Raw genomic sequence first — 18,035 nt, 5'->3', positions numbered from 1 at the left:
TCTCCCTGAGTGTGCTTAATGAATGTTAATTTATAGAACCTTCACAATGTCATGTAGTTGTTTTTGACTCTTTACATACCTACTATAAAGGAGAATAATGTCAGCTTTATGTCCGCTCATCAGCATTTGATACCTAATATGACGACTTCTTATGACAAGACCGCATCAATGCAGAAAGCAACGTTGTGCCTACGTAAATGTATAAACCACGTTATGATTTGTGCGACATGTTTCACAAAAGCATTTTTTCATAGTAGCCAATTTTCACATCGCGTTCTTTCATGATCGCATATTTAACTATTCGTCTTTTTTCATGTAAAGTTTGAAAGAAAGAAAGAAAAACATTTATTCGTGACAAGCATAAGAACAATGGATAAAAAAAAAATATATATATAGTTTTATGTATGTCACGAAATGGTCCCAAATCAGCAATCTGCTGCTGATGTAGCGATTTTTCATGAAACGTTTTTTAATGCTCGCGTTTATTTTTTTCGCTTATTTTACCAGTAGATTATTTTATCAGTCGCATATATTTTCAGCAGCATTAGGTAAACCACGCCACGCCGGTATGTCGACGCGCCTATTTTTGGACGGTCTGAAGATACCTAACCTACCTATTAATGAGTAACAATACTTATAATGTGGACACTAAGGGGTAACGATTGCTTAAAAATTCTAAGTTAGAATAATGATTTCGAGTAAAATATAAATAATAAACGCGAACATTATAAAACGCTTCATGAAAAGTCGCTACGTGGAAAAAGACGAAAAATAAATTTGCGATCGTGAAAAACCGTGATATGAAAATTCGCTACTCAGAAAAAATGCGTTTGTGAAAATTATCTAACAAACCTACGTTATGCCTATCCAATTTATTAAAAGTGTAAACAAACCGATTTCATCAAAATTTTTGTATAAACACCCACTGGATCGAATCAATAACACATTTATCTATAATTCGTGTCTTTTAACTAGATGTCCAATCACTTTTTTCACCAAAATTCACTTGATTTCAATATTTATTTTTCATTTAAAAAATCTTCGTCAAAATATGACGTTCTTTTTTCATTGAAACATGTGTATAAACTAGCGTAGAGATGGTGGAAAATTTGACATTTTCAAAATCGATTAATGCGCGGATGAATAAGCGATTTTTATTTACTTTCCTTAAAATTAAAAAATAGTTACTGCTTTTATAATTGAATAAACAGTCCTTGGAATTAAATCAAGTATTGTAAATAATAAAATAGACAAGAATACGTTGATCTATTTAATTAATAAAATAAATAATCGATTTACAGATTAATTATTTTGCAATAGGTTCTAGGTTTTCACATCACTAAAATGTCTATGGTCGGGTTAATGGTGTCTTTGTCTACGCTTTTCATAAATTGGATCGGAATACAATATAGGATTTTAATGCAAAAGAAACTTCGGTTGAACCATTTGATCCGTGATACAATATGGAACCTTTTCATATAAAATGCGATATACTGAGTTACATCGCATTGCTTGGGAAAGAAAACATTATGACACTGCAAGAGTATTCCAAGATAGGTCAGAAATCAAATGGTTCTACTCTACATGCTTAAGCCATCTCACAAGCATGTCACGGCTAAATGTATAGCCGCTCTCAAACCCTTGCAGGCAGCTTTTGTAGGGACATTCACATTGTCTTCATTACGCCACGGTTTTACCGTAACCAAATTAATATGAAGTCGTCCTTCGTTTTCCTTTTAAGACGTTATGCTTGCAGAAGGAGGACCGAATTCGCGTGCTGAAGCAGAAACTGACTGAGCGGGAGTCCGCGGCGGCGGACGGCGTGACGCAAGGTACGGCCGCCGTGTTCGCGGACCTGGCCACGGCCACCTCTGACTATGGCACCTCCACGAATTACACCCGCTCCTCGCGAGCCTCTGTGTCCGACCTTGAGTTCTCCGAAAGCTACCTATAAACCCTAGGCGTTCAGCCAGCCGCAGCGAAACTTTTTGATCTTTAAATTTTCTTCTTTGAGGTCCCAGACAGGATGCTTACAAGCCTAAACGCCGAATAAAATTTTACCCTCTCACACGTGCAAAGGCATCTTCGCTAGTGACGGCATTGATTATAATACAAACCTCTTTGTTTTACACCACTATATAATAAGCAGAAGTTAAAACAGAGGTACATGAAAAAATTAAGTACGATTAGTACCTTGAATAATTTTAAATTAAGTGGTTTCTACCTATCCTAGCAATTTGTAAATAATAAAAAAACACGAATTAATACACATATGTTTACCTTCTCTCTAGCCACTCACTTGCTTCAAATTTTGAGTTGAACTTATTTATATAACAAAATAATGGCGTTGACTGGTAGCTCTACTTGCCAAAAGCAATAGTGGCTAGGAAAGTGAAAAAAATCGTGCCATTAGCATATTTTTTTACAAGAAGACAGTATAAAAAGGAAAACCCAATCAAGTCCCAAATTTTATTTTATTTAAGCATTTTGTATTTTGATAGAAACCGTTTTTTATCTCAGTCAACTTCGTTTTAAATATTTATTGATACGAAGTTTTAAAATGTCTTTATCTACATGCATATCATAACTTCCCTACTATATGTTCAGAAACGACTATCAAATGGCCTTTATTAAGAGACCTGGTATCTGCGGGTGCATCTTAATGTTCACATTAAAGTACAGTGCATCTTAATGTTTACATTAAAGTATCGGTAATACTTTTTTTAACAATGCATATCTGTACATATTGTAGAAAACTTATGACATGCATGTAGATAATAATTATTATTATAAATAAAACTTTGGTTTTTTATTATCTGTTTTATTTAAGCTTTGGTAGGTACTTCAAACTAGTTATCAGTAACACTACTTAAAAATACAGGCCATATCTGAACATATTATAGAAAACTTATGATATGCATGTAGATAAAGTTATGTATGCGGCTATACATAATTAGGCATTAAAACACTCGTGTGATCTTATTATAAAACTCGCCTTCGGCTCGTTTCATAAAACCACACTCGTACTTTAATGCCTCTCATTATGTACCAGCCACATAAATAACTATTAGGTAGGTGTCATTTTGTTTAATATAAGAAGCGTTAGACGAGAAAACTCTAAACTTAATTCTTCTTTGTTTTTAATTCAAGACTGCACATTATCATTAAATTTGATTAATTGACTAGTTATATTGTATTGATAATTTCTGGGATATTTTTAACGGATTATACTCATAAAACAACCTTACCACTATTTACAGAAATAAATAAAACACATGCCCTTGCAAGTAGTTAAGTTGTTTATATCGTCCCTTACAGGAAGGTTTTGCTGCGTCTGGTTGACATACATACCTCGTGAAGTGATTATACGCCAGATTCCCTGATAGTGTTGTTTTTGTTACTGCCCGAAACATTTATAGGTATTTATAAATAGTTGAAAAAAGTTGATCTTTGTTAAACTGCCTTGTTAAAATGATTGTGTAATGCCGACTTCACACTCACACGCAGACTTACTCAGTGTTTTTGAAATCCTGATTTGGCCGTGAGTGTGGACTTAGCCTAATTCATTTTCATTACCATCAGTCGCGGCTCATTACTCGTCATCTTAGTGCTCAAAAATTCAATTTAATAAAAAGCACCAGATAAAAAACCAAATTAATTTTACTACTTATTCTTTATTTATCGGTCCGTATTCAGATACAGGGGGTAGCATACAGAGACGTCAATAGATGTTAATTTACTATTCATTCATGACCATCATTACATATGTTATAGTGAAGGTCATACATATAATACATTAAAATTGACAATTAACGGCTAGTTCTGATTTTTTAACGTGATGTTAGGACCACTATCCGAAGTTACAGGTTTTTCGAAGCTGCAAACTTGAATATATACCAGGTACTTACTGTTAGGGGTCGTAACACAACCAAATTTAAAAAAATAGAAATTGCCATTTGTTTGCGCTTTTAGCTTGTAAATTTTAGTTTGTACATTTCTAGAGTAGGTACTATGTGACTGGGCAATGTATACAAAATATTGAAAATGGAAATAGTTTTGGATCCACTACAGTTTATTGACGTCTATGGGTGGAGCAGAGCTTTATTTTTATTTTTGATACGATTGCTGGTTTTTTTTTGTAAATTTAATTAATTCAAATATATTTTTTGTTTTGTATTGGGTTGTAACTACTGTATTTAACAGAGACAGATATTACGATAAACTACACAATAAAAACAAAACCAAGTCCGTAAAAAAATTATCTAATAGGAAAATCCTGATAAATGTTATGAAAAACTGCACAGAAATAAGGTCAAATAAATGTTTTTTATGAATAATTGTTAAGTTTTATAAGTCTGAAATTTAGGGACGCAATCCAAGCCTAAATATTTAGTGTAAATCTTTTTCTTTACATTTAATAAATATTCTCCAAATAATCTAGACTACCCGTTTACTGTATTCCTTTAATTTGTGAAAGCCTTTTAATCATCCCATCTCTACCTACCTCACAATTTGTAATTAACTGCACGTATCGTGTTGTCTAATATACTTACCTTTAATTCCTTACTAGACTGACTTAGTATAAAAATCTACTTTTAGCATTATGGTCACAATTCGTTGGTAAGTAATAGAGACTAGTGATGTGCTGGATCGTTAAAAATAATCCGCGATTACGGATACGGACTCCAAACTTTCCTTAACGCTGCTACGAGTGGCCTTGAGCCTTGAACGTACGTTAACGACTTCTTATATTCAATATTTTACATATTTGATGTGTAATTGGTTTAACTGATTACCACCACTGTTGTTATTTTTTTTATTGTGGTTGACATAGGGATGACATAATTATGTTTCCATACATTGTTCGATATTCAAAATGACATGGCATCAAAGGTGGGACTAACTTTTTTATCAAAATTCGTATAAAAAAGCCCTAATTTAAATGTACTATCACAATAACACAACCACGTGCTGGAATATTTCTTGCTAATTATAAAACGCCTTATGTAGTCAAAAAAAATAGATTCCTTAATAAAAAATAATTTATATTCAAAAACTTGCAATACGAGCCTTTATAATAAAACGAATATCGATATGATTTTGTTATCCTTTAATATCCGAGGATTCCTACTGATATCCGGCACATCATTTTGTCAGACACTTGGTTTCTTCTCCGTTGTTCTATCGTTGGGTAGGATCCGTTTTATTTTGCCAGGCACTGCAGTCCAGTTACAATTAAAATACTTTTACGACGGTTTGTTATCATCTTATGTAATTTTATCTGTAGTTTAATAATTTATAAGTTAAAAGTTATATTGACAAAATGTCTAAGGATAAAAATTCTATTAGCACCCATTTTTTATAATTAAATATACTTTAAAGTGAAATTGCTGTCGCCGAAAATGTCATAAGTACATGATTTACCTAAAATGTTTAATTAAATCGTCAGGTAATCTACATTTGTCGTATTCGAGTGTTTTTATCAGTTAAGTACCTACATCAAAATAAGTTTAATACAAGTAAGACAGCGATTTTCCTGAAATTCATGCAGTCAAATCTCGTTATGCCGCACTTTTATATTAGTATATATAGGTGAAACTTGTCTACACAAGACAAGGAGATTGCTGACAGACGCATCTGCACTTACTGTACAGTAAAAGTGTTGTCCCAAACCAGTTAATTACTATTGTTTTGTGAATATGATATGTTGAACTAATTTTACACGTGTTTGGGGGATTATTCGACAGCGACGCCACGTAGGTACATTGTTATGAATTAACAATATGGTATAATATTGTGTTGTGTCACATGTCGAGGCGTGTACTGCAGCATGTAACGTAAGTAGTTTGGAGATTCACCCGTTCCCCGTAGCGCTCGTGAGTAGGTACTTGTTTTGTGTTACTCCAGACTTGCATGGAACCCTCGCACTCACGTTGCACTATTGTCCCCATATGTATAGACCTATATCTGTACCTGCCACATATATATTTAGTGTTAGATACAAGTCGACCTTTCTCACATTATTATCACATAACACTGCTGAAATGTTTCAAACGAGAGGTTTAAAGTTTGTTTCATTTATCTACAAAAAATAATGTGTGCAACGCGCTGCTCCGCTGAGTACTCAACACGGCACAATTATCGTGGCTTTATTTTCTTTGTTATAAAGAAAAAATACTGTATATATTGGTGTGAGAAAAACGTTAAAATGCTACGTAACGAGATTTCCTTGCATGAATGTTGTTATCATTATGTTTTAACCGAAGTTGTGCTTATTGCTGAATCGAGCTATTGATATTTAAACTTGACCGTTTTTTTATGATTATAGTTAAAGTAACACACGAATTATTATTCAATCCACCTTTACTCGATGAAAATAGGGAAGTTGTGTTCGAAATTATTTTCCGAAATATTTTAGTATCTACCTACCAGTCAAAGACGCACCCAACTGACCATTAAAGACAGAACTGAGAAAAGTAACAATCAAAATGAGTGGGTTGTATGACTAACAAACCATGTTTTAAATAGGTACTAAACCCCGTACATATATACCTAGGCACCTATCAATTTTACTACCGATGGCATCTTTCATCTGTTCCTTTTTAACGACCAGTCAGGATGCGTCTCCGTTTGTACAAAGTTATTATTATTTATTTAAATATATTTATGTATTGAAGTTTATGTATGACTCAGTTTATTTTGTTATCGTTTCTGATTGGCTGTTAGCAGTATACTGATTTTTGCGCAAACGGCGCGAACGCACGCGCAAATGGCCTGCAGCTCCAGTGCGCAGTCGTTTCTGTAAAGCAGATGTTGAAAGCGTTTGAAATTCCCTGGCTTTGATGTTCTGTATTACTTAGTTGCTTTTTGTTTTATGTCAAAGACATCACTGGTTGATCTGGCTTTGTACGATCCGTTTACATTCCCCAACGGGGGCTCATTTAATGTTCTTTTTCTCCCGACAGACGTGCAGGACGAACACATCTGATCGCCAGCAAGACAATCTTCTAAGACAGCAGAGTAAACAACTAGTTTTACACTTAATATAGAATCCTACTGCATAATACTGATTGTAGACGTTTTCTTTTGTATTTAAATAAGGAATTAAAGTGTTCTTACATAATTAGATACTTGTTTTAAGAGATTCCGAAAAGTAAATAATTAGGTGTATTAATTGTATGAGGTAAAGTGAATGTTTAGGCGCCGCCCGGATCATGCCGACAAATAAAATATAAAATATAACAGCACATTTTATGAAACTCGTATTAATACTTGACTTGATAGGTATCAATGAAGTTGTTAAAAGTTTATTGTATATTGATCGTTGCTCAGTATAGTTAAATAAAATGGATACATGAACCGAAAACAGATATTTTAAAATTAAATGTGATTGTTGATACCATTGCAATTAATAGATAAATAATTAAAGTGGTCAAAAGGGGTCGTTTGTGTCGTGAATTTTCTCTTCTACTGTATTCGACCTACTTTAAGCAAAGTTTTTGAAGGTAGCCGGCCACTTTTCGACTTTGGAGTAACTTTACATAACTAGGCTGTACTTCATTCCATGTAGCATTTGATAGTTTGACAAAAGCATGTTAGAAGTTTATGCAAATTGTTAACAATAATAGGTACCATGTGCTGCCCAATTACAAGCAAGGAAAAACTAATCACCCCTCTGATCATGGCACTGTTCCTTCCCTCTCCTACACATGAACTCAACCAACATAAATCTAGACGGCCGATTTTGAAATCACGTTTGTGAAAATACAGTTCATAAATGGTAAAAAATAGTTTGCATATGATTTTGGATAACTACTCAATTTGCCATATCCTATTTATTATTATGAACTGATAGATACACTACACATGTAATGTTCAGCGAAGAAAAATAAATAGGCATATTCGGTTGAAAATTTAAATCATAGCGATATTTTAAAAATCTATATAAAACGCTTTTCTCTATGCAGTAAGTATGGCTTACTTGCTTCTCAAAGCTTGATTATCAAAGCTTTATGACATAAATAACTCTGTTATGTGTAAAGGTAGATTAAAAAGTACATCATATTTGAACTAAAGTAGACTACTCGGTTCACGACTTGATAGGTAACAAAAGGACTGACTAGAAATCGTTTCGTTATGACATGGATATAATATTAACTTCATAATATTTTTTTTTTATTAAGTCTGAACAATTAAATTTTACTAGAGATATGAAATGTCCAGGTTTTGGAACGCCGCCGGAGCGCGGACAGTTTTATTTTCTGATATCTACGCCTACGCACCTACTCTTCATTTTCCCACATAATATTAACACAGATTTTCAACATTTTCAAGTAATTATTTTCACGCGGGTTTCAAAAATGGGTCCCTCAGTTGTTCTTAAATGTAAAACTAGTGAGTTTTTTGTGAAATTAGTCCAATGCTACGGTAGAATGAAGCATATATTGTACCTACTTGTACATCTTATAGACCATATCTCTCGGTTTTCTAATCTTCTATATAATCCACCGTGACTATTTACATTTTGGTCGATGCATGCAATTCAAATGTAACTAAACTGTTCTTATTTATTAGAACATATCATATTGTTAATGAAAAATTCTAAACGAAAATCACAATTCTTCAGTAGTACACACGTAACTCTGCAACCTGTTCTTGTATCCGAGTGAAAACATTTTGTGGCTCTACTCCAGTGATCTTCATGCCAAAGACTTATATAATAGGTACTTTACTATTTAGTTTAAAGAAAATTTGAAATTGTTTTTTGTGAGTTTTGTAGATGTACGTTTGTATAGTTTTCGCATCTTCGTATGTAATAAGGATTCAGTGTAGTTTTAAAACAATTATCGCAGCACTGCCACTTATTAAGTACCTAATGGTTTAGGTTAACAATAAAAATTATAAATAGATCGTAATATACCCACTCATTATAAATATAGCGCGTCTGCAGCATAACAGTCGTAGAGGAAATCTTTCCAAATACCAAAAACAATTTAAAATCTTTAATCGCTTAATTTAAATCCTTACAAGCTAAGTTTATCAATAACGGATCGTAATTATTCGTAAATATCCATCAACGATATTTTTTCAATATTCCTGGCTGCTGTACTTGGATATCATAGTAGAATGATTCTAGGTTTTCTTTTCTCGGGATTATCACACAAGTGCGACCCCGAGTGTGCGATATACGATTGTGCGACATATTTATTTAACGACAGTTCATTTCTGCGAAGTGATAGTGTGCGATGTATTACTGTTCGACAATACAAATGTACGACATTATCTATGTACGAAATTAAATTGTGCGAATTAATACTGTTCTACAATACAAATGTACGACAGTAACTATGTGCGAAGTTAAATTGTGCGCAAAAGAACTGCTACCAGAAAGGTGGGTTACCTTAGGTTAGAACCTCGACCATTGCACAAAAGGAACTGCTACCAGCAAAGTGGATTAGGTTACGTTAGAACTGTGACCCTTGCACAAAAGGAACAGCAGTTCCTTTACCCATAGCATCGGCTAGCAACCCGAAAAGAGGGTTAGGTTATAACTACGACCCTTACTCAAAAAGAACTGCTACCGGCCAAGAGCGTGTCGGACACGACCGAAATAGAGTTCCGTAACCATTACGAAAAAAATAAGTAATATTTTTCTAAGGATTGCGTATTTTGTACGAAATATTCCAAGTTTAGGTATATTTTATACCTTGGGCTGCTATTTACTCTTAAACAACTAATTATTCTCAAGAAAACTTAACTGCTATAGTTTTCCTTGTAAGTTTGATAAACTTATTACTACCATCCTAAATTTTTTCAAATTTTTTCACCCATCACTTCAGATTTTAGAGGGGGGGGGCACAATTTTAACGAAAATTTGCACTTTAATGTTGAATATTTTGCAAACATATCACTGAATCGAAAAATCGTCTTAGCAATTGGATGACAAAAAAAATCACCCCACTTTACGTCTATGGGAGGTACTGTAATTTTTTTTTTGTTTCTTTTAGTGTACCATTTTGTCGGCATAGTTTATATAAATATATATATATATATATTTAAAAAATGAAAAATTATAGCTTTCTAGTATTGATAGTCCCTGAGCAAAGCCGCGGACGGATAGACAGACAGACAGACAGACATGGCGAAACTATAAGGGTTCCGTTTTTGCCATTTTGGCTACGGAACCCTAAAAAGGGGTTAAGTTACGCTGGAACTGCGACCCTTGGACAAAAGGAACTGCTACCAAAAAAGGGGGTTAGGTTAGGTTGGAACACTGCGACCCTTGCACAAAAGGAACTGCTACCAAAAAGGTAGCTTATGTTATAACTGAGATCCTCATTGTTGCACAGCCGTGCATCGCTTGATCATACTTCGCACGTACGATGCCTCAGACAAATGGAATGTCCCACAACCGTGCATTGCTTGATCATACTTCGCACTCAAAATGGTTCTGATACTCGTAAATAGCAATATGCATTTGTCGAACATTCATTTAATTAAGGTGTAGACTGTTCTGCTGGAAACTGCTCACTTTATCTGGATATGTCATACCGCACGCGTGTTCCGACATCGTTTGAGCATTCTTCCTCACTCACAAAAGACTCGCATGAAATCGACATGTACATATGACAGCATAGACTGTAACAAAGTATATTTGAAACAGCTAGACTTCTAAAAATTCACAAACGTTTGGCCTTTAATTAAATCTACTCACGCCATTTATTCGTTGACAAAAATATGTACAGCCCGTGTTGAACGGCGGCGGTTTATTAGAGGTCTGGCCACTTCACATATGATATGATGTATATTTATGAAATGGCTGTGAGCAAACTGTAGATTTAATTTGCTGAAGTTCCCCTGACAGAGTGACAATACCAGCCAAATTGAATAGTGGATAAATGCCGTGCAGGAACATCATCGCAACTACTGAAAAACTAATACTGACTATGAAATAAAAGCTTACGAATTGTAAATAAATTGATTTGTTTTTATTTTGAAACGACGTTTTAAAAAAAACCGCCCAGGATATGGTTCCGTATCCAATACGAAAAAATCAAGTAATATTTTTTAAAGAATTTCGTAGTGTGTACGGAATCTTCCAAGTTTAGGTATGTTTTATACCTTAGGCTGCTATTTACTCTTAAACTACTAATAATTCCCAAGCAGTCTAAGCCGCTGTAATTTTCTTGTAAATTTAATATATTATCTACCATTCTATTTTTTTTTGAATTTTTCCGCCCAACAGTAGATTTTAGAGGGGCGGGGGACGCTCAATTTTAATAAAAATTTACACTTTAAAGTTGAATATTTCGCAAACACATAACTGAATAGAAAAATCGTCTTAACAAACCCCAATAGTTAAACGACTTATCCAACGATACTCCACAATAAAGTGTTAGTCGAGAAAAAAAATCACCCCACTTTATGTCCTTTTTGCTTATTTTTATTTTACCACTTTAACGGCTTAACGGCGTGACTGACATGTCACGAATACGAAATTACAGCTTTCTAGTAGTAACGGTCTCTGAGCTTAGCCGCGGACAGACGGACAGATATCGCGAAACTATAAGGGTTCCTAGTGGACTATGAAACCCTAAAAAGGAGGAGATTCTCAGTACGTCGAAATATTTTTATACACGTTTCCCGATCCCATTGTAATCAGGTCAGGTCAGTTGCAGTGATCTAGTTATTTTTACCATAACTAGTGCAAGTCAGTTCTGTCTGATACACAACTTTGTTAAGGGCAAAAAGTACCTAAATAATTGAAGAAACAAATCAACTCCGTTCTATCGATCGGTTTTACATATGGGTATTACGTACGGTTGATAGGAGAAAAAATACTTCGATATAACCGCAGATACAAATAGAATATGATGAATTGTTTTTAATTTTTTTGACTGTGTAAGTATGCGAGTATCTGCTGCATCCTTTACCCTCACTCGAACTAACTATAATTCATAGTAATTATTTTATCCATATGGAAGGGGCTCAATGAAAAAATAATAACCTCTTTGCTAAATAACACAATAGACAATTATTTTTACGTTACTCCATGGGCCGCAACTCAGACTTATCTTAATAAATACTCTATTTCCTTTGCTCACATTGCCAATCTATTAGTGTTAACTCATTCATAAGCACCTAATAAACAATTGCTCGTGTGAGCGTGCTAAACTAAAAAGGATGAGGCGAGGTGGGAGTTGGAGAACGAGCGAAGGTCGAGTGTTTTGTATTCGAACCCATTATTACACAAAAGAAACGTGTAACCTCTTTGAAAGGTTGTCCCCGAATTTCTTTTTGGCATAAATTCAAATTACGGGCTGTATTTATTCTTGTAACTGTGAAGGGAACGCTTGATCCACTGAGCTTAGAAGGGAGTGCCGAAATTAAATTACACTGAGAGTCTCCTGTTTATGTTACAGCTGATAGTTCGTCCGTTGGCTGACAATTTAAATGAAAATTGAATAATAACTCTGAACAAATGTAAAAAGCGTTCAAATTCCGTAACTTTCACGGCTAAGGGTGAATTTTGAGTTCCGTCCGAGCGTTTGAAAATTCCACTAAAAAAAGAAATAATACTGCATGGATAATGTAGGCACAAAAGAAGAGTTCTCCTCTCCTCTCTCTCAGTTCAGCTAGTAAGCTGAAAGCTCAAGCGGTGAAACTCACAAATCGCCCTCCTAAACCCAATTTATTACAGGTCTAGATACTCATAATCTGTTTGTACTGTACTTGTTGCCAGCCCGCTGCACCTCTGCGTTCTTTTAATAGAAAATCGCGTCGTTTATTTATGCCATTCAGTAGTTCAAGTTTTATGGATGAAATCAATAACCGACTGTGTTTTTAACTAGGTATATTTAGACCTGTGTTTTAAAATCCTAAGATGTTAAAATAAACTTAATTTGGAGGAATAATTTTAGAATTGGTTATGAAAGAATGCACTACGTGCCTAACTCGTATTATTATTGTTCGGGTTGTATGAAGATTTGTGTTAGTTATTTGTTTGTTTCTTCTTAATATACCTATGTCTACTACCTATATACTTAACTTTTGAATGTGATTATTTTTAAAATAATTCACTAAGTATAACAGATCTTAAATCACTTATAATTTGACCCTACGTTTAAGCGTGTCGATACAAGTTGACCCTACGTTTACTCTGTACATTGTTTCATGCATTCGCAAAATATTATCTTCTGTTTTCAAGCGACTACTTTCAGGAAATTAAAGATTTAGTTATGTTATCTTTAATTTTCTCCGTAATGTGAAAAAATAATATTTAGTCTTATTTATATTATTAACAAGATATTGTACTTATTTAAAAAAATCTTTCATTTTACCAATTACCTACAGCACGGTAACTATATATCGTTTATACAGCGTGTTGTCGGCCTCTTTCCCTTTGCTCAACGACCTTGGATTAATTACCGTTATATTATAAATCATGCAAATTTAAATCTTGTTAAATAATTCCTTACCTTACAATATTTTAGACTAAATTGTAAAGCGCTTTACGCAGTATTTACATACTGTTACAGAACTTGTTATCGCCAGGAATCTCGAACTGTAACGGTCGTGCTCGTACCTAAATTACTTTAATTACCTTCGAAATTAATTTAAGCCAACTGTCGATGAAATATGATAAGGCATGCCATCTACTGAAGCATAAAGTAAGCTTTATGATCTCAGTCCATTGTTTTTACCGTAATTATACAGCGAGGCACTATTTTGTCTCACACGGAGCTTGCTTTATGCTTAGTAGACAAAGCACTTTGTAAAAATAAGATTAGTTAATTCGTTTTAAAACTTCACGTTAGCGTTTAACAAAGATTTGACTGCATAGAATTAAAAAAGTTACGTTAAGTTATCGTCACTTTATATTGTTGTCTCAATCGTTGTACATATTGTTTTACTATAGAGATTACGTATGTATAATATTTGTTAATATTCTAAATTTTATTACCTCTTGAAGTACTTTCGATCTAATTTTGTAATCCCATCGATGAAGACGAGTTATTGTTGTTGTGTCATCTCCACGGATGGGATATACTTATTTCTTTAGAGTACTAGAAAGTTAGTAAAACGTCTTTATTAGGCTTCGTAAATTGGTCAGCTTTACTTTCCTGTGATCTGTACCTCTGGTTGGATTGACTTCTCACCGAATACCTAGTCATCACTGTGTAAATAAAGAATCATCGAATGATCTGAATGTAACACTGGCTTTTATTTTCACTAAATTAGGCTAGGATCCTTGCCGTTGCTAAAGAACCCGTATTTATACGATCAACGTAATTCTGCCTTTTGATGTTATAAATTCTCATTTAATTAATATCTTACTGTAATTGCGTTGGTGTGTTACGTTTTCAAATGATATTCTCTCGTTTATTGCGGCTTTCGTGGTACGTGAAAACAGCGATGACAATAACCTTGCTTCAAACAAAATTATTTTGATATAACAACTGATGTGTCCCAGTACTTCTGCGACCAAGAGGCGCACCCGCAGGAGCAATTATCAGGTTCCTATATCACCATGTCGAATAACGGTCTAGTAAAAGCTGGAGGTAGTAGTTAATTAAGCTCCTTTTAACGACAAGTCTCCATATTAAATAACAGCGAATTTCCTGACCTTTTTCAGCATAAAATTTGTAGGAAAATGTCGTCGCGTCTGGCAAATGAACTCTTGGGAGCGTTTTCTAAGAAGTCGTTAATTACACGAAGGTTTCTAGTGCACTTTTCTCGAATACACACTTTTTCTTATCCAGTTCTAACTTTTTTTAGAGCTGTTGACAAGGTTGTTTACACTCCACGAGCAATTTAGGATAAACTTTCACGAAGTAAACTCAGCGAGTGAATAAGTGCAATAAGTAGTTAGTGAAGTGAAGAATTGCACAGGGTGCCGGTCACTCGAGAATACTTTCAAAGAGTAATTTTGTTTAAAAACTAAAATATAGTTTATTTTATTTACAATACCTAGGCGACCGAGTTTTGACGTTGGAGTTTTTTTCGTTACGCGTACCAAAATAGTGTTTTATGAAAAAGATACGTATTTAAATAAGTAAGCTTTAAAAGTAAATTAAAAAACTAACTCTTAAGTAGACGTAAAGTTTACAAATCCAATACTACTCGTATCCGGCTAAACCGCCACGCTTACCAAATCAATATCAAATTAACCGATCTGATTGCATTTGAAATTTACACTAAAAACCATTAAGTATGTATACCCGAAAACACGCGTTTTTCCTGAGATAGAAATTAGCTATATCGATAGTTCGCCCGAGAAAGCCCCCATAACAAATCCGTCGAAATCGCCAGAACAGTTTCCGAGATCTCCGTTATAAATAAATAATACAGAAGAATTGCTTGCTTAAAGATATAAAAAAAGATATTGTTATACGGCAAACCTACGCGGTGCGCAACTGGCCGTTTACAGAAGAAAAAATATACTTAATAATTCCAAATTATTGATTCTCTTTTGTTTTCATGTCAATCGGTCTACTATTTGGCAAGTCGAGGCTTACGCCGTAAGCTGAAATTTGGTTTCGTTAAGAAATAAATATTATTCACTCGGTAAAAGCTAACTATTTCACCGAGCTACTTTCAGCTTACACCGAGATAAAAGGGCTGCCACTATTGCAGGTATATAGGTAATGTGAATATGTTTTTTACTTTCTTGTTTATATTTTATATCTAAAACCTAATGTAAGTCTCGGTTAGTTTTCTTTTGCTAGCCTATATTCGAATTCAATGGAATCAAGCAATCTGGTAAACAAATGTGGTGACTGACATTGACACTTGACTGACGACTGGCTGACTGACTGACTGGCGTTGGCTCTAGTGATGTGAATGCTCTTAAAGATACTTCAATCAGCAGTAAATAATTATTTAGAATTTATTCATATTTCATTATTTAATGTTTTCCCTAAGTTTTACAATCCTAACTTAAAACATTACGTTTTTCTTATACGAATTTCCACCAACCTTTATTCTCTTAGTTCTGTTCAATTCAAGAGCCATTCACAATGTTTCCATGTCCCTTTTAATTTTAAATGTTTAATAACATTTTCACGAAGTTTTAGAATTATATCTTCAAATATACCTAACGTTTTTTCCATACAAACTTTCACGCCTCTTTATACCCCTTTAAGGGTAGAATTTTTAAAAACGGTGTAACATGTATCTTTTGACGAATATTTTCCCCAAGTTTATAATGGAGTACTTAAGTATTCTAGAATTGAAAGGGTCAGTCAAAATATATATTAATTCAGAAGAGACATTTTTAAATTTACATAAGACAGAGAAATGAGAGTAGACACAGGAAAGTAATTTTTACAAATGATTTTTTGGTCCAAAAATGGACTCCACAGTAAATATTATGATATTAGTAAACAGAAAAAATATATGAAATCTACATAATATGTAGGTACTATAATACCATTTTATCGTTCAATTAGAAACCTATATAAACCTTCATTAAATAGTATTACTTAACACAAATAATTAATATCTACGAATAAATAATAATATGCATTGTTTGAGTTAATTTAAAATTTCGGTTCTTTTATCTTTTCATTGTACTCGTAGTGTCTACCCTTGTGTCTGATATCCTGTCAATCGTTCAAAGGTTAACTGGAAGAGATCCCTTTAAGGGATAAGTTCGCCTTTGTACATCTTATTATCATGTGTTCTGTTATTTTCATGTTTTTTACGTACAATAAAGAGTTTTACAATACAAATTAATAGGTATGCATAATTCTACGATCTGAGCAAATAAAATTCTCCAATTTGCAGAGCCAGCCATAATTATCGGTAGGTAAGGTTGGTTCAATCAAATAATTAATTTTGTAGGTACAGCACAAAATTTTCAGAGAGTAGACAGACTTCGGTAAGGAATAAGTTATCATGTCAATTTGACAAATATAACGAACGGATTTTCGTCTTCCAATTTAATTCTTTAAAATAAACATATTTACACAATTATTTAATGATACAGTGATTGTTAAAAACAGTGGTGGGTTCATTGAGATGTGAATATCATCGGGATTGGCGTTCAAATGTAAGTAACCACGGAGTAATCGTGAAAAATTGCTCTGTTTACACGATTGTTTAATTCCATAGAATTGTATTATATATATATATATACTGACTGAGACAATATTATGTACCTACATGTATATATTTCATTGTATTACGTAGCCGATCACAGCATAATCGCTACGATTTCCATATTGTATATGTAGATACAGATATCTACTAAATATAGCAGTATAGGAAAAAAAGAAGCAGCAAATGTCTGAATCAATCCTGGCTTATCTAAAAAAAAAACAAATTTATGTGTTTGTGTGTACTAGTTACACTTACCTACATTATAAACTATCAAAAGTAAGTCTCTAACTATCCAAATGAATTACGTTTCCGTGATAATCACCCATGTTCCAATCATACTAACTTAATAGACGAAAACTATAATTTATTTACCGTCGGTCGCTCAAAAAACTACAGCGTGACTTCTAATTAAGTATAGTGTAGGTATTTTTTTTAATCAAAAACCATTAAATGTCGTCGCCTTTTGCTTTCATCACGTTTCACCGGACCAAATTTACTAACTAAGCTCGTAAGTCTTGATTTTTTTTCCCTACATAGGTAGTTCTACAGACCGAGCCAAGAATTCTCAGTTTTATGAGTTTCGAAATTATTTCAATTGAAAGTTGACATTTTATTGAAAAAATTGTACTCCACTCGACACTTGCACTACATTCGGCAGTTATTCTTACAATAAAATTGATTTGTACTTTATATAGTACGCGAGGACTTACGAGGCTAAACTATTCAACTGTTGCAAGATAAGATGACAGAGGTAAGTAAGCACATTTTTTACTTTCGTTTTAAATGAAAATTAAATTAGTACGAGTATATACCTTGACCCGGCTATGCCGGCAGCTTAATTGTATTTTGATATCAGAAGGACATCAGTGAAACACTAATTTAAATAAATATAATAATCGTCAAAACTTTTAAAATTGCTCGTGTCTCGAAAT

At 33.6% G+C, this 18,035-nt stretch overlaps 1 protein-coding gene across 2 annotated transcripts in view; it reads left to right on the top strand.

The window, feature by feature from the left end:
- The window catches only part of GABA-B-R1 (gamma-aminobutyric acid type B receptor subunit 1), a 178,083-nt gene extending 170,957 nt beyond the window's left edge, over positions 1-7,126 (top strand). Inside the window, exons 15-16 of one of the 2 annotated variants that reach the window (XM_074086277.1) lie at positions 1,757-1,832; positions 6,966-7,126. In XM_074086277.1, the coding sequence (XP_073942378.1) occupies positions 1,757-1,832; positions 6,966-6,988 (99 nt within the window). In that variant the 3' untranslated portion in view covers positions 6,989-7,126. Of the gene's footprint in view, positions 1-1,756 lie in introns of both variants that reach the window. The other variant, XM_074086270.1, reaches the window with a different exon arrangement.
- The last annotated feature ends 10,909 nt before the right edge of the window (positions 7,127-18,035 follow it).

This window comes from Choristoneura fumiferana, chromosome Z, assembly GCF_025370935.1.
Source record: "Choristoneura fumiferana chromosome Z, NRCan_CFum_1, whole genome shotgun sequence".
Lineage (NCBI taxonomy): Eukaryota > Metazoa > Arthropoda > Insecta > Lepidoptera > Tortricidae > Choristoneura > Choristoneura fumiferana.
Note: the sequence above shows the minus strand (reverse complement) of the source record. Positions and strands in the feature narration are given on the sequence as shown.